Source organism: Bos taurus, chromosome 10 (genome assembly GCF_002263795.3).
Source record: "Bos taurus isolate L1 Dominette 01449 registration number 42190680 breed Hereford chromosome 10, ARS-UCD2.0, whole genome shotgun sequence".
Taxonomy (NCBI): Eukaryota; Metazoa; Chordata; class Mammalia; order Artiodactyla; family Bovidae; genus Bos; species Bos taurus.
In genome coordinates, this window is record NC_037337.1 from 40,731,062 (window position 1) to 40,749,395 (window position 18,334).

The following is an 18,334-nucleotide window of genomic DNA, read 5'->3' on the forward strand; positions in this document are numbered from 1 at the left end:
TGGGGGGTGGTGATCAGTTAAAGAAAACATCAGCTGTTTAGAAATGCATGGCACTACAGCTGAATATAATACCTTTCCTGTTCTCTCTTAAAATGGTTTCCTATCGAAGCAGTTTCTGTATCAATCACACAATAGCCAGAATGGTACAGGGTTATACTATATGACACAATAACCACATTCAAAAAGCATAGAAAAAAAATCACTTTTATAGTAGCAAATGCTGTAGCTAAAAGCCTAAAACAAATCACTAAACTGCACTAATTTGTAAGCTTTGAGGTTTGAGGAACTCCCTGGCAGCTAAGAGAAGGGCAGAGCTTGCAATCAACTGTCCTCTGGAGCACAACAAGATTTTCAAGAAAAGAAACCCGTTGATATAGTCTGTTCAATTAACTTTGCAAAAAAATGCCCAAGCAATACCCGGAGGGAATTCAAGGCAAAAATCAGGCCAAATATCACATTTAACTCTCAATCTTACCAAGGCCAGTGACTGTTAATCAGCCTGGGGGGAAGTAAGTAAGTAAGTACTACACTTGACAGTGGTTGTTTTTTTTATAAGCATTACGCTTCCTATTTTACATGGACGAATATAACTACTTCTGCAGAATATCTAGTAGAGCCATGTCTTCATTTTTACAGGTCACTAATTATGAATGTGCTTAAAATATCCTACCACTCCAAAAATAAATTATAGTAGAGAGAGCCCTCAGTATGGGCATTTTGATTCTAAAAAAAAAATGAAATTATAAATCATATCTTCCTTTTCCAAGTAAGAAAATTGTGATGTGAAGTGCTGACATGAGCTACCTATATATATATTTCTTGGCCAAAAAGCTAGAATTTATACCCAATCTGCATTTCAAATATAGAGTGTTTGAAATGTCTCATAAATGGCACAAGATGATTCAGGTAACTTGTATGATTCTGTCATAGTAGGTCTACACACACATATGTGAATATAATTTGATAATACATATAAGGATATATACAAATATTTATTTTGATATCCACTTCATATTTGATTTCAAATTGAGCCACTAGTAACTATATGGTAGTTAGTTAAAACTTTATCAGTTTCAGATTTCTCATCTACCTCATTCAAAGATTATAGAGTATGGCATAATATATATAAAACTCCTAGTAGAAGGTGTGGCATATAGGAGGCACTTGTAAAATGCAGTTATTCTATGAAAAAATTATGATATCCAATATTTGATTATTTTTCAATGATAGATGGAAAAAGAAGATAGATAATCCAAGTAAATTAAACTTGGTTTGAAAATATATTTTAGAATCCACACTTGAAGACAGATCTGTCTGTTGCTCTAAAATCCCATTTTGGAAAAGAGGAAAGACCAGTATAAAGACCTGGCTACCAAAGCAGGAGGGATGGTCTTCTGGGTATGCAAGTGACTGGACTTCAAGTTTATACATCACTATACTGCCGGTTAAATAAACTTCACATGTATTGCTCTTATACAGCTAAGAAACATTTCTTTTCTGTCAATTGCAAAAATACAGAAGAAAAAAAGTAATGGGAGTTTCTGGAGGTAATGTGGCAAATTGGAAATAGTACAAACAGGAATTATCACAAAAGATATTTAAAAACAAAATGAATGTTAGAAGAGATCCTGCACTCAACACTAAATCAGAGTCAGCTTTGGAAGGGAAGCAAGAAAGACATCCAGTCCCTCAAGCTCAGCCTAAAGTTTAGTCACTGCTCCATAAGACACACTCAGAAAACAGAGACACATACACTCCCACACTCACATAGAGAGTTAGCGTATATGAGTACATAGTCTACAGTATATACATATATACTCTACAAACAAATATAGGTGTTGTTTGTGTGTAGGTAGAAAGATGAATATCTTCTTTACACTTTCTCTGAAGCTGGAGAGGTGATTAAATGTAAAGGTTTCAAAGTATTTACTTCTTTGCATAAGTAAGCTTAGAAAGTTAAGATAATAACCAGTGAGTTTTCAATGATGACGGAAAATTAAAAACTTAAATGCTTTTTGAAATATCAAGCAAAATCACATCATTATAATTGAGTTCAACAGTAAATCATGAAATCACAGGAGCAGGAAGAAGGCCATTTTGAATCCAGCTGCTGTGACTGGAGGGATGCTTGATGGTGCGACACAGGAAATCATCAGAGGATAAATAGCCTCTGAGTGAAAAGCCTGCAGCCCACTGGGAGTTATTCTTCTCTTGGGTAAAAAGGGGTAAGTTTCTAAATCCCAAACTTTACAGTGATTCTGTCATTATATCATTGCAATATAGCAGGGAATGGTCAAAATGGAATAGAGCTGTGCCTCCTTAGGAAATTATACAAATCTACATACGACTAAGAACAAAATTAGCCCCAAATTGAGGTTTGATTAATTATGGACTAAAACAGAGAACTTTAATATTAATACAGCAGCTCTGAACTAAAAAAAAAAAAGGCACAGGTAATATAGTCCAGTGTGAAACATGAAATAAATAAAAATATAAGTGAATACAAGAATATAAGTGGTGTTGGAGAAGACTCTTGAGAGTCCCTTGGACTGCAAGGAGATCCAACCAGTCCATCCTAAAGGAGATCAGCCCTGGGTGTTCACTGGAAGGACTGATGCTGAAGCTGAAACTCCAATACTTTGGCCACCTGATGAGAAGGGCTAACTCATTTGAAAAGACCCTGATGCTGGGAAAGATTGAGGGCAGGAAGAGAAGGGGACGCCAGAGGATGAGATGGTTGGATGGCATCACCGACTCGATGGACATGGGTTTGAGTGAACTCAGGGAGTTGGTGATGGACAGGGAGGCCTGGCGTGCTGCGATTCATGGGGTCACAAAGAGTTGGACACAACTGAGTGACTGAACTGAACTGAACTGACAAGAATAAGAGAAGAATCACAGCAATGGTGAAGAATAAGCCATGAAAAAGAAGAAACAAGTTCAGAACCAGGATAAAAACCATAACTATACAACTTCTTGATAATAACATCACTAATTCTGATATATACCAAGATAAGACTGACAACTACAGAACTATACATCTACTAAACCTGTGTGTGTCACAGAGTCTACCTGTGTGTATATGCTTAAGTGACATGCCTAGCAAAGCTCGTATTGTTCGTTCCATATAATGGGCAAAATTACTTTCAACTAATAATTTTGTTGTCTGTTTAAAGTCTTAAGTAAAGATGACCTTTTGGTTTGGTTACAGTACCTTACCAACATTCCCAGCCATTACAGAGCTAATAATCTGACACTTAGAAAACTAGTCTGAAGAATTTCTCCAATGCACTTAATTATGTGAATGGGTATTACCGAGTTGAATTATCTTTCACCCTTGAAAAGTAGAAAATAGTGTTTACCAAGGATAACTTAAATCCATTCTATATAAAAATGCATTTTTTAATAGTGTATAAGGTCCCAGGCTTATCATTTAATTCTACAGATACTTTTTTCTTTTTTAATAACTATGTGACTTGATGGGAAACAGCAATTTTAGTCACTCACTTTTGGGTCAGTTCAGTTGCTCAGTCATGTCCAACTCTTTGCAACCCCATGGACTGCAGCACGCCAGGCCTTCCTATCTATCACCAACTCCCACAGCTTACTCAAATGCATGTTTATTGAGTCAATGATGCCATCCAACCATCTCATCCTCTCTCATCCCCTTCTCCTCCCACTTTCAATCATTCCCAGCATCAGGGTCTTTTCAAATGAGTTAGTTCTTCGCATCAGGTATCCAAAGTATTGGAGTTTCAGCTTCAGCATCAGTCCTTCCAATGAATATTCAGGACTGATTTCCTTTAGGATGGACTGGTTTGATCTCCTTGCAGTCCAAGGGACTCTCAAGAGTCTTCTCCAACACCACAGTTCAAAAGCATCAATTCTTCAGCACTCAGCTTTCTTTATAGTCCAACTTTCACCTCCATACATGACTACTGGAAAAACAAAAGCTTTGACTAGATGGACCTTTGTTAGCAAAATAATATCTCTGCTTTTTAATATTCTGCATAGGTTGGTCATAGCTTTTCTTCCAAGGAGAAAGTGTCTTTTAATTTCATGGCTGCAGTCACCATCTGCAGTGCTTTTGGAGCCCCCCAAAATAAAATATGTCACTATTTCCATTGTTTCCCCATTTATTTGCCATTAAGTGATGGGACCAGATGCCATGATCTTAGTTTTCGGAATGTTGAGTTTTAAGCGAACATTTTCACTCTCCCCTTTCACCTTCATCAAGTGGCTCTTTAGTTCTTCGTTTTTTGTCATAAGGGTGTCATCGGCATATCTGAGGTTATTAATATTTCTCCTGGCAATCTCGATTCCAGCATGTGCTTCATCCAGTTCAGCAGTTTTTTGATGTACTCTGCATATAAGTTAATTAAACAGGGTGACAACATACAGCCTTGACATACTCCTTTTCCGATTTGAAACCAGTTTGTTGTTCTATGTCCAGTTCTAACTGTTGCTTCTTGACCTGCATACAGATTTCTCAGGAGGCAGGTCAGGTGGTCTGGTATTTCCATCTCTTGAACAATTTTCCACAGTTTGTTGTTATCCACACAGTCAAAGGTTTTGGAATAGTCAATAAAGCAGAAGTAGATATTTTTCTGGAACTCTCTGGCTTTTTTGATGATCCAACAGATATTGGCAATTTGTTCTTTGGTTCTTCTGCCTTTTCTAAACCCAGCTTGAACATCTGGAAGTTCACGGTTCACGTACTGTTGAAGCCTGGCTTGGAGAATTTTGAGCATTACTTTGCTAGCCTGTGAGATGAGTGCAACTGTGCAAATATACAATAAATCTGTGATAGTTTCATTTAATGATTTATTCTCACTTTATCTGGTTTTATTTTTAAATTATCAATTACTTGTATGCTTACAAATAAATCCCTATTTTTCCCATTTGGATGTATCATTTTTATAGTGCTATTTTTCATTTAGCCTCAAAATGGCATGATATTGAGACTATTCTTGCTCTTTGATACAAAAGGGATATTTATACACATATTTGAACACATATAAATATACTCATTATGATAAGGTCGGGGTGACATTAATAGTCTCTGGAGCTCATAAATGAGGAGGGATACCAGCTCTCCACCCTGACCCCCACCCCCACCATTAAAGAGCAAAAGGACAAACTCCAAGGTTATGTGAATTCAGAGGATAACAGCCAAAGGAGCAACACCAAACACAGAGGTATACAAGATAGAGTATCAAATGGCATTCTTGTGCACATATGAATATTACATGTACTATTTAAAATATACCATCTGATTTACTTTCTGTTTGACAAATGAAAATTTTTTCCAGATTATAATTTCTTGCTCTCTATTACTTCCTGCCCCCTTACTCTGTTCTGAGAACCAAATGGCACTCCTACTAGAGTCCAATTGTTGCACCCCTGAGTGTGCTTTTCTAAGACAGAGGACAGTCGCTATGTACTCTCCCTCTCCTCCAGATATAAAATGCAACCATACTTTATTTTTGCTGTCATTTACATTTTTTCTTATGTAACAGTCCACTTTCCTAAAAGTTTATTAGATACAGAAACTGAGGGGTAGAAAGATTAAGAAAAAAAATTTTTTTTGCCTGTGGTCATGCAGTAGAGCAGCAGGTGAATGAAAAGAAAGCCCAAGTTCACCAAGAGTTTTCAACCACATCATCCTTCTCTGAATGAGAATTTTTAAAAATAATAATAATAAAAGCACATATCTCTCTTTTCTTAAGGGCAATGAATTCATCTCAGTGGCTGTACATTTGTAAAGAACATGATGTTTTAAGTCATTTCGGACTCACAGTTCACTACTTCTTAGTAGACAGTCTAAAAAAGCTTTGGTAAGTCTTTGACTTTAACTCCAAAAGGATCCCCTATGTAAGTTCAAAGCTTCCCAAGACTGCCTCGAATTGGGGAGGGCTCAGTATCCTACAGGAACTTAAGAGATAACTGTCTTATCTTCTGATGAGCAGGTTAGGTGGCTTCACATTGAACAGACACAAATCTAGGAATCTGGTGGACACAAATACCTGAACAAGTTTCAGGGTATTATCCAGTAAAATTTATTTCACAGATTTACAAGCTTTGGGAAGGGAGAGTTACCAAAGGTTAAAGGATGGACACATTTTTCTAGTTGGAGTAAACTTTGGAGAAACTGCTTAGGCTTAATACTAGACAAGTGCTGGAAAAGACTCTTGAGAGTCCCCTGGACTGCAAGGAGATTAATTCAGTCAATCCTAAAGGAAATCAACCGTGAATATTCATCGGAAGGACTGATGCTGAAGCTGAAGCTCCAATACTTTGGCCACCTGATGCAAAAAGCCAACTCATTGGAAAAGACCTGACTCATTGGAAAAGATCCTGAAGCTGGGAAAGATTGAAGGCAAAAGGAGAAGAAGGCGGTAGAGGATGAGATGATTAGGTAGCAATACCAGTGCAACAGACATGAATTTGAGCAAACTCCGAGAGACAGTAGAGAACAGAGGAGCCTGGCATGCCAGGAGGAAAGCCCCACATACAGTCTATGCAGTCACAAAGAGTCAGAAGCGATTTAACTACTGAGCAACAACAACAAGTTGCAGGGTTATTTTTCTCTCTGCCCCCTGTTCCTATAGCTGGAATCCATGTTGTAGCATTGCCCTTTCCTTCCTTTTTACCTATGTACCACCAACCTACTTGAAAGATTCAAATTATGACGTACCAGTTTTTTCAAGTTTCCTTGAAAAGCTATCAGTGCTTTCTCCTATCCTGGCACAAATGTTTGTGTATTTCTCAGTCTTGATTGTTTTTCCACTTGGCTTTATCTTCTCAATTAACTTGCAAACTCGGAGTTCATGGGGGCCTCCAACTCTTCGGTAATAAGTGGACCTGAGGTTTGGCCTGGATTCAATTCACAGCTCCGCAGAAATAACAGAGAGAATGTCCCAGTGTTTAATCTCTGTCTATCTCTCCTTGCTGCTGCTGCTAAGTCACTTCAGTCGTGTCCGACTCTGTGTGACCCCATAGACGGCCGCTCACCAGGCTCCCCCATCCCTGGGATTCTCCAGGCAAGAACACTGGAGTGGGTTGCCATTTCCTTCTCCAATGCATGAAAGTGAAAAGTGAAAGTGAAGTCGCTCAGTCGTGTCCAACTCCCAGCGACCCCCTGGACTGCAGCCCACCAGGCTCCTCTGTCCATGGGATTTTCCACGCAGGAGTACTGGAGTGGGGTGCCATTTCCTTCTCCACTATCTCTCCTTATGTGCAATCAATTAGCAGGTAGCATACTCTGGTCCACTGGGACTATAGGCCCTATTTAAGAATTCTCCATTTTTCCCATTCAGGAGAACAGAAAAATCGCCCTAAAGACCCCTTTATGTCAAATGGTAGCCATTTTTTTCTTCCTCTGTTTGACATGCATGAATAAAGTTCTATTTAGTTAAAAAATTTTTTTTTTTGCTGTTTTTGCTGCCACTTAAAGGGCAGATACACTTTTCCGATACTGTTTTCAGGCCAGCATCTGATTTCCTGCTCACCTCTTTGAGATGTCAGTGCCCTTTATACTGTCCTTTAGTACTGTGGGAGGCCTAGCTATGAACCAACCCTTCCTCTCTCAGATATATATATGTATTTCCCTTTCCACAGAGTAACTCCATTATTTTTTTATCCCTCCCACTCTCATTACAACAAAACAGGACAAGAAATATGCTGCTTGCAGATATGGTAGCATGTCACATATCTGACCCCATCTGCTAACCACATAATAGTCCTTGGTACAGTTTTGTCGGGGAACAGTAAGAAACTGATGTCTCCTATCGTTATGCAAAGTCGTAGTGGTAACTTACTAAAAGAAAGAGTAAGTTACATCATCATTTCCAATACCTTTACTCCTACCATAATATGTCTTTAACTGATAAATTTACGGTAAATGTGTAACAGCCAAAGAAAAAAAAATGTTCCTAATATTTGAAATCCTTTTCTGTGATTTTCTGTGAACTCCTGGGAATGTATGATCTGGATTATGAAATGGAAATCATCTTTCTTCCTGAATTAATCAATTACATCAACAGGGAAAAAAATAAAATGTTTTAAAACAAAGATTAGAAATGGTATCTTGGAAATAGTATCTTGGAAGAGTAGTAAGAAAACCAATATAAAAAAGCTTAACTGGGATCAGTTCAAGGTGGTATAGTTAAGAACAAAAATGGAATTGTACTGGCATAAAATGGGAAATTACTAAGTGCGTACCCCAATTAAGAAGATGAGGAATTTTAGCAAGATGGCAAAAAGGATCATTCCAGGGAATAAGTCTGGACTGTGGAAAAAGAGTTGTGAAATTTCTTTCTGTAAAGAAAAGTCACAAAGAACATAGGACCACTGTCTGAGTAGCATAATACAAAGCTATTGTGTCATAAATTAGTGAGATGATTTAATGCCATCATAAAGTCTCTTCTTACTTGCAACTTTATGGTTTTACAGAACCAAAAGTTTATTAATTGGATTTGAAAATAAAAATAGGATACAGTGCTGTATGAATGAAATCATTTATTCAGTCTGCTCTAAGTAATATATTTACATTGACAGTCACTGAAGCAAAGAAATGAAATTTCATTTTGAGGGACTATTCAGTTAACGGCAATTACAGTGAAGCTAAAAACGTTCACCCTATTCATACTTGAAATGCATTCAGTATAATACTTTGCTTGTCCTTCCAAAAAGCCAAAAAGGAAAGTAAGATCTTCCCCAATTCAACTGGGAGCTGATAGCACATTCCTTTGGTTCACTGCAGCTGCCAAGAGCTCAGTTCCAGGACTAGGAGGGTATAACTGGCTCTTTGCCTTAGATTTTGTTGATTGCAAGCCTTGAGCCTATCTCTTCCAAGACTCTTCCCAAAGCATGAGAACCAAGCCTGAGAACATGAATGATGAATTATCTGTATAGATGGAAAGCAACCCAAGATCATGGTTCCTAACACTATCTTAAGACATAAACTGAACCCATAGGCTAATGCAATTAGCTGCATCCCCATGAGTCTTACCCTAGTCACATTAAAACAGTACATTTAGGAATACAGAACACATTTTTTCCTGAAGAATTTGCTCATACCCCATTTCTCAAAATCAGTTCAAGGTAGTTTGCCTTACAAAACAAAAACGAAAAGAATTTTACAATATCAGTAAGAAGAGTTGGTACCAGAGGCAATAAAATTAAGCAAAGATGATGAAGAAAAATGCATTCCTTGAATTTCTTTTATGACATCTATTCAGCAGCATTGCTTCACCCCTAAATTTTTAACCTCTGATTCCTAATTGTCAGGACCCTGGCATCCTCACTGATTTGTTCACTAGAAAATGATTTCTTAGGCTTGATGTGCAACCTGGTCAATCTAAAATACTTAATAAATCACTTAGAGGCTTCCCGGGGACAAACAGGACATGAGTAATTAATACTGTATAAAATAATCTGCTCATCTGGCATGTGAATTTTCAGTAACATAAACAGTAAGGACAACTTTGAATGGACAAAAATCATCTGGAGATACAAAGGACAGCCTACTTTTTCTTGTGATGGTGACCAAAGTGGTGATGATTAAGGATGTGCTGTGTGTGTGTGTGTGTGTGTGTGTGTTCTCAGGTGTACATACGGATAGTGGAGTGAGAAGTGGGAAGAGAAAAGGTTAAAGCTAACTGTAAACGAAAGAGCTTCAGATTTACTTTTTAAACAACATTCAGTAAAGTCCATCCTCCCTCCTCCCATAGACTGACACCCTAAATATGTGTTTGATCAAAAAGCGGTACCTGATCACAAGGTTTCTCCAAACTCAAATGGGCTAAAAATCACAATTCATTGCACCTTGGGATAATCTTGCCGTGAGGATGGCAATATTCTGGGACCAGATGTAATGGTCAACTGACCTTCCAGAGCACTTTTATCCCTTTGGGTCAAGCTGTACATTTAGATTCAACCCACTGACAGCCTTCCAGATCCTTCTTCTCTACCTTATCCTTTGGTTCTCAATTCCACCAATCTTTTCTGTCAGCTACTGCCTGAGGTGTCATTCTTAAAATTTGTGAGAATAATTGATATTACTTGAATTGAGAGCATACAGCTTGCTAATTTGTCATATACATGTTGATAAATTTATTCTATTTACTGTTTCTAGCACATCCTGCAAGCTATTTATGGGCAGTACATTAACTATATTAGGACACCAAGTCATCAGTCGATTTGGCTCCCCTTAAAAACTATTCAAAGACATTCACTTGGTTTTTCAATTGCAGTGGGGATTTGTTCTGCACTAATGCAGTTATAAGGCTTCTCTGATGGCTAAGTAAAGAATCTGTGGAGATACGGGCTTGATCTCTGGGTCAGGAAGATCCCCTGGAGAAGGAAATGGCAACCCATTCCAGTATTCTTGCCTGTGAAATCCCATGTACAGAGGAGCCCAATGGGCAACAGTCCATGGGGTTGCAAACAGTCAGACATGACTGCGTGTGACTAAAAAACAACAGTGATTATAACAGCAATTATAATTTTTTATTAACCTCCTTGGAAATTATAATAGGTCACAGGTAAAAAATATAGTATTTTTTTTTCCTTTTTAAAGAAGACAATTGTGAAGTTTACAAGAGATATGACTCTCAAAATTATGTAATTATCAACAGGTTCTCTAAGAAACAAGTAAAACATCCACAGAATAATTTACAAAGAAAGCTTTAAAAACTAGGAAAATACTTTGGATCACTCTGCTCTAAGTATTGCACTAGTATACACTTAACTGGGGTTTACGTTTTGACCCTGAATGCTATGTTTACTAGTTTTCCTAAGCTTAATGCAATGGGTTTAATGCAACAAAATTCACAATGTCAAAAATGGGTACCAGTTCACAGTTCTTTAATGACTTTTTAGTTTCAGTGATGTTTAATATAGTAAAAAGAATATTAAAATAAAACTTTACAATTCCAAGATTATTTTACTAAAAAGGTTTGACTACAAATAACTTTTTTAAATTCAAGATGGGACAATATATAATTAAGGAAACTGATTCTGAAGACTGCACAAATATAGATATCTACAGGGAAAAATATTTCGAAAATTGCTTTTTAATAACATCAGAATCATTGGTGAATGGTAGACAGGCAGATATAAATCAAAGGATAATCTTCCTTTCCCATATGCCACATATCCACAAATCTCAGCTACAATGAAGTAAGTCTGCTAAGCAATATTCCCAGATAAATGACGATAAGTTCCTAGTTCCATAGCAGAAACTTTTATACTTAAGTAGTTCACAAAGGACCAAACAGATCAAGCACAACAGGAAGACAATTAGAGTTAACTCGAGACAGTATAAACTATGCATTAAAACAAATATTCCCAATTACTTTAAAAAAATCTGAATTTCATGCTCAGAATTTTCCAGGCGAGCAGTAGAAGAGTGAGGGACTGACCAGCTATTTCAAAGAAGAAAAGTCACAGTGATGTATTTTTAAATCTTGTAATTAATTTTAGACCGCAATGAAATGATTTTGCCTAAACTACCTATAAAATAATTTTATTTCCTCTTGATCCTAGCTACTAGAAGACAAAATTAAGAAGTAATCCTTTGTGTATACCATGGATGGTTTTAGATCTGCAAATACAGGTAAATAAAGGGATACAGGGGCATAGACTTTTATGCTAGCAAAGTTCCTACCGAGTCTTTGATGTGTCTGTTTATAATTGTCGTGCTTTTTTAAATTAAATTATTTTCAAGACTCCTTATGTAAAATGTTCAAAACACACTTCTTATAATCTTACACTTAACTCTTATTATCTATGTCTATTTTACAGCTGATCAATGTTTTAAGCCTAAATAAAAATAAAATCTTCTCTTCCCCATAAATGCTTTCACAAATGAAAATAAAGCTACTTCAGGTTAAGAAAGGTCATGGTTTACAAAGTCAAAGCAATGGAATTTGCAGTTTTATCAGTGGTTCTCAGACTTTAGCTTATATTATAATCATCACCTGAGGTGAAAAACCCAGAATGTGGGTCCCACACTCAGAATTTCTGATTTAGAAAGCCTGGGAGGGGTCCGAGAATTTGCATTCCTAACAAGTTCCCAGGGGACACTGATGCTAAAGGTTAGGGGTACCCACTTTGAGAATCTAACTTCTGTGACACAAAAGACAGATTTGAAAAATAATAGATAAATATAGTTTTCACCTATCTAATAGCTATGACATTTATAACGACTAGAGATGCTGCCTAATTTTCACACAAAGCCAATTCTATTCCTAGCTAAGTGACTAATAACCACACCAACAGTAAAAAAAGAAGAAGAAGACCACCACCTTCATAACTAAGATCAGCTCAGTAGCAGAAATGCTTCCCCCCTTAATGTCAATCAGCTTGAGCACAGGATCATTTTGATGCAATTGTTCTAGGTCCTAGATCTTATGCTTTGCCACTACCCAAAATGAACTTGCCAGAGCAAATAATCTAAATGGCAAAAAGTGACAGAAAAATGGAACACTGCCTCTCTAATCCAGACAGTTCCAAAACATCCCTTACCCCCCACCCAACTGTCTCACTTCTCATTATCTCCTACACACACACACACCCCCCCCCAAAAAAAAAAAAAAAGACCCCTCTGTTTATTTGGGTTAATATGAACCAATGGGAGAGAAATAAAGACTTGGATAAGCAGAATTCAGACTCTCTCAGACTAGGGAACAGCTTCCTGAGAAGATTCTATCGTTTATCTGCAACGTTGGTCCGCCCTTAGAATCCCAGCCACTCTCAGATGCCAGACATCAGTGTCCAGCAAAAGTCAAAAGAGCTCTAAATGAATTCCTGCTAGTCAAGGCCCCACCTCCTGCCATCAGCCAAGCGGGTAAGATCTCCGGAGAGTCTCGGCAACTCTCTCCTACATGCAACACCACCACCAGCACCACCACCAAGAAAGCTCTCAATTTCATTCTGGAAAGAGGGAGTGCGGAGAGAGGAGATAATCAGATGCTTAGAGCTGGCAGAGAGTGAGGATCTCCTGACTAGAGCCAAGGAGGGAGGCAGGAAGACAGGCAAGGGGAGTGGCCGCAGAAGCTCAGCACAGACCAGTGCTCTCCGCTCCAGACCCTCTCCCTCCACCCCCAGCACGGCTTAGCCCTGGACCAGACACAGCGGAGAGAGTTAAGGCTCGGTCGGATTTCGCGGCTCAGTTCGCAAACAGCTGCCCACTGCGCACTCTAGGCTCCCAGAGTTCGAGGACTCAAGGTCCCCTGGCATCTGCGCCCACTCCAAAGTCACATCTAAGGTCCGCGCTTCCACAGACACTCATGCCCTTTACCCCCGGGCAGCTTCTGTGGTGCTGGGGTCTCGGCCCTAGGGAAATGGAAATCACAGGCCGGGGGTCGGGGTTGAGGGCGGGGAGGTGTGTTGATGTGCAAATTTCATTTTTTCTGGATGTCGGCCATAGCCTAGATGCTTTGGGGGAGTCTCGGCCTACTGTCCCCTCAAGGGCTGTTCTCCTAACCTTCCCACCATACCTCGAAAATACAAAAGTTATTTTTCCTTTGTGTCACCGCCTGCTTGTCCCAGGAGAAGACGTACCTTTCAGTTCAGCCAAAGCCTGAGGGTGTGTGTGTGTGTATCTTTCAATCTCGAAAGCCAAGGGTGCCAACTGCTGACAGGCAAAGGAACCTGGATTTGCTCTTGAGGACTTAAAAACATCCGAGTTAACAAGCCTGCCCTTCTCTCGATCCTAGCCCGACCAGCCCTGGGTTTTCCAGAGAACTGAGATTGTGTTCCAGTTGCAATGAGCTTGCGTCCTGCCCCGGAGCCGAGACGCGCGGACTTGGCTGTCCGTTCATTCATGCATTTGCTCATCCATTCACATAAACATGTTCCTTAATTGCGTCTGGCACCGAGAATCTTGACTTCTATTTTCCCCTCCCAAGTCAGTGCTCATGGCAACGGCTGGTGCAGGATGTAACTCGACTGTCAACCCACTTCCTGAGCCGGAAAATCAAGTCAAGGAGACATTCCACTCCCCCCTCTCCCCTCAAAGAAGGAAAAGGTGGGAAGGAGAAAGCTGGGGGAGGAGGATGGAGGGCAGAGAGCAATGGGAAGCTCACTAGGGTCACATTCGAAGCTTCCCTTCGGAGGAAACGGCGACATCGACGCCAAAGCCTGCAAGGAGCCCAATCATCATTAAACCCAAGACTGCTAGAGCTCCGGTCCCCAGAGGGGATAAATCAAGTGCAAAGTCACTCATTCGCATGAGTGCGGGGCTGCCGGCTCGACCCAACACTGAACCCGAACCGAGGCGCTGGGAGAGCGGCTCGCAGCCCAATCCGCAGCGCGCTCGCTGCCTCCTTATCGCTCCCAATAACGTGACGAAGTGTAAATCAAAAGCCACGCCGGGAGGGGCCCCGGAACGGCGCGAGTCGTGCATTTTCGCTCACCAGCCTATCTTACCTAAGAATCACAAGGTCACGACAGCGTCGCGATTCCACTCACCGTACACTCCTTGGCCAGAGATTCCCTCCAGGAGGACTGTCAGCAGCCACACGAGACCGTACACTAAATCCATCTTCACGTGAACATGAACATATCCAGCCCGGGGGGGACGCAGCGGGACCTTCTGGAGGCCGGCGGCCAGCCGGGCGCGCTCCGCTAGCGCCTCAGCCGAGACGAGGTGCCTGGGAATCGCTCGCGGAAGAGAGAAGCGCCGTGCGTCCGTCCTTTCCCCGCGGCGGCCGAAAGCGGAGCGCAGGAGCCCCGCACACCCCACACTCATGCACGCACACACACACACAGACACACACACTCACACAACACAATACCCTGACACAGACTTCCACGCACGCCTCACTCACACCGGGCGCCTGGGAAAATCGCAGACTCCGGGGAGGAGCAGGGGGCGTGCTGGGAAGCGGAGCCGCGAGGCGAAGGGTTCTTCAGGGCAGCCGGCTCGAGTCTCCGCAGCGGCGGCGGCGGCGGCGCGCTGGGCCAGCGGCGGGTGCGGGCGAGGGGCCGGGTGTGCCGAGCGGTGCGAGCCTGGCGCGGGCAGCCAGGGAGCAGGAAGTGGCCTCTGACTCGGGGCACCGAGCAGGGGCTTCCTCGCTTGGGTTCGCCTTTACAAAGTAACTCGCGAAGGTTCCCGGAGAAGCGTCAAGCGGCGGCAGCGGCCCGCCGGTCCGCAGTCCGGAGCCCCCAGCCCTGCTGTCTTGCCTTCCCCCATTCCATCAGTTGCCATTGCAACGCCAATCCTGTTACACGATACAGGCTCGCATCGCCGAGCAGGGAGAGGAGGAAGAGAAGGAGGAGGAAGAGGAGGAGTGGGACTAGGGGTTCGGGGGTGGGGAGAAAGGGAAGGGAGGAGGGGGAAGAAGGAGGAGAGGGACCGGCAGGGCGCAGAGTGTGCGTCTGGAGCTCTCTCGGGCACCAGCCTCAGCTGCCGCCGCTGCCACCGCCGCCACTGTTCTCCAAAATAGCCTTGAGCGCCCCGCCAGCGAAGAGGGGGTCTCAGGCCCGCCGCACCAATTCCGGGAGCCGAAAGCAGTCCAGGCACCGCCACTTGCAAGAGAGGGAGAAAGCCAAGAAGAGACCGGATCGCACACACGTCTACGCGTGCCCACCGGCTCCGCGCGCGTCCTCTTCGCTTCCGCGCTGCCCCCGCCAGGTGGAGGGATGGGGGCGGTCGGGACAGGCGGGAGTTTAGAGGAGGGAGCCGCAGAAGGGGTTCCCCGCCTGAGCTAACGTAGTGCTGGCATCCGGAGGTGAACGCGAGAGCAGCTGCCTGAGGAGGACCCCGGCTGCGTGGCCGCCGCTTGGGCCCCAGCTGCGGCGGAGGTGTCCCGGCTGGGCGGCGGAGCGCCGAAGGTTCGACGCCGGCCGGAATCCCTGGGTGTGCGCGGGGGAGCGCGCCGCGGAGGCGGAAAGGAGACGGAGGAGGAGGGCGAAGCCGAGAGCGGGCTGCTGAGCTGCCAGGCTGCCGGAGAGGAGGGCTGTGTGTGGTCACGTTGTGCGCTACGTGCTGAGAGCGCGAGCTGCTAGCCGCAGCCGGGCGACGTCAAAGCCGGGTGCGCGGCTCGGTCGCTTTCCTCCGCGCCTCCTCTGCCTCCTCTGCTCCTCCTCAGCTCTGCTTTCCTGTGTCAGCCCAGGAGCTCATCAGTATGGACAGCGCCGAGACGCTCCGCGAGCCCGGCGGCATCCGGCCTCCAGCCTTCCCCGTGAGCCCCTCGCCCCCACCTCCCGGACCTGCGCGGCCGCGGAAGCCAGTTATCATTGCTGATTCCGCTGTTGGCGTCTGCACGCCGAAAGGCCGGCTACCACCTTAGACCCCGGGTAACTACAGGACACACCGTCCCCTCCCCGCCGCCCAAGGTTTCCCAGGATCCGTTCTGCTTGACTAGAGGGCAAAACAGGCCACCACGCTTGGGAACGGCACCGTTTCTTCCCTATATCTGTTCTTTTAAAGAGAAATATGGCCATCACAGCAATGAAGGCTCTTAGGGAAAAACACCTTAGAGTTCAGAGATTAGAATGTTTAATATGCAATGTCGCCTACGAAAGTTAACCGCTTTGAAAAGATCTTTTCTCTGAAAGACGGAGTCTCTCATTGGGGCAGAGCTAGCCCTGATGTTGGAGGAGCTTAAGAAATTCATAGTTACAAAAGGCTCAGGAAATGCAAAGCACCTGTATTTACACTGGAACCAGTGTAGAAATAGTTCACCTAAAATTAATAGGCGAAAACTGGGAATATAAGTAGTGGTTTGTGATTTCTGTAGCCACAATAATTAGTGCTTCCTGTGCGCAGTCCACTTTGTCGAATATATTCTTCACTTTTCAAACAACATATGGATAGGGAAGTGATTAAAATAGCTAAAAACGTGCATTTATACATGTGTTTAAAAAAAAGTAATTGCTATGGAAAATCTGGAGCATAGTATTCATTTATCCGCTTCCATAATAGACTGGTATAACACACTGCGGGTCCCTCTCCCTCTGCTCCGGCTGGGAAGGGTGAGGGGGCGGGGGATGGGGGTGTTACCTCCTAGCACTAGGACATGAATAGTCCCCATTGTTTCCACCAAGGTCCTTTTCCTCACTTAAGTGAATTATGCATATTATTTTTACTGAATGTGAGCTACTGTTTATGCTCTGTGTTTTCAAATTAAGAGGACTAATGTTGAGAAGATCCCAAAGGATGCCTTAGTGTTAAGACCCCTTGTTTATGAAATGCCACTTTCACATAGATGTAATTAATTATCACTCTAGAAGCAAAACTCAAAGTATGGCATTTGTGAAGGGGAGTGAGTGGTCAGCTGAGGTCCGCTCAGGGGTCAGCCGAGGGGGATTGTCTTCCTTTTCAGTATATCAGTCTTTTAGAAGTAGGTGATTCCTGCATACTGCAGCAGCTTCCAGGGTAGTCGCAAGTGCAACTCCACTTTCAGTTGGCTGCTAATAATGTGTCTTGTCCATGAGGCATTTCCAGATTTTAGGCATTTGTGTTCTGAAATACTACTTCACCTGTATATTTGTACAGTCCTTTTTTGACTCTTATTTATGGAACCATAGGCTATTTGATTGACTGCAGGACTCTAGATGGAAATATTTTATCATCCCCAAAAGTCCGTATATCACTTTAACAAAGGAACCCCAAACTAAGTCAGTATCTCTACTGGGGATGACTCTGCTTAACCTGCCACATCAGGATGGAAGCTTCAGGAATTTAGTGCCTTTCTTTTCCATGTAATGCATACATACCTCTTCCTAGGGAAGGACCAAACACCCATGGAGCCCCCAGCATTCCTGACTGAGATATTTGGAGCTTTTAGAGAACTTAGAGAACCCAGTCATTTTATAGTTTACTTTTGTTGAGGAAACAGCCAGATATAGCTACTCTGGGACAAGTCTTATCCTGGATATTGAACATTGAAAGATATACAGGACAGAATCCCTTCAAAAAAGACACTATCTAGTGGACAGGGTCACGCAGGCACCACTACTTCTGTTAACATTATATGTGTGTGCTTAGTCATGTCCGACTCTTTGTGACCCTATGGATTGTAGCCTGCCAGGCTCCTCTGTCCATGGGGATTCACCAGGCAAGTATACTGGAGTGGGTTGCCATGCCCTCCCCAGGGGATCTTCCCAACCCAGGGATCGAACCAGGTCTCCCACATTGCAGGCGAATCCTTTACAGTCTGAGCCACCAGGGAAGTCCTGACACTGTAAGTGCTATATAAAGAAACTCTCAGGGCAAATGGTGGCAGATTTTACGTGTAACCATTAATTAGGCTAAATGACAGAATAAAAATGGCACTGTACCTAATATGTTTTTTTTTTTCCTATGAATTTACTAGATCGA

The 18,334-nt window shown here is 42.6% G+C and overlaps 1 protein-coding gene across 1 annotated transcript in view; it reads right to left on the minus strand.

The window, feature by feature from the left end:
* Positions 1-16,931, minus strand: part of MDGA2 (MAM domain containing glycosylphosphatidylinositol anchor 2) — a 926,008-nt gene extending 909,077 nt beyond the window's left edge. The window contains exon 1 of the mRNA XM_002690859.7: positions 14,479-16,931. Within this exon, the coding sequence (XP_002690905.2) occupies positions 14,479-14,758 (280 nt within the window). The 5' untranslated portion in view covers positions 14,759-16,931. The remainder of the gene's footprint in view (positions 1-14,478) is intronic.
* Positions 16,932-18,334: the final 1,403 nt, after the last annotated feature.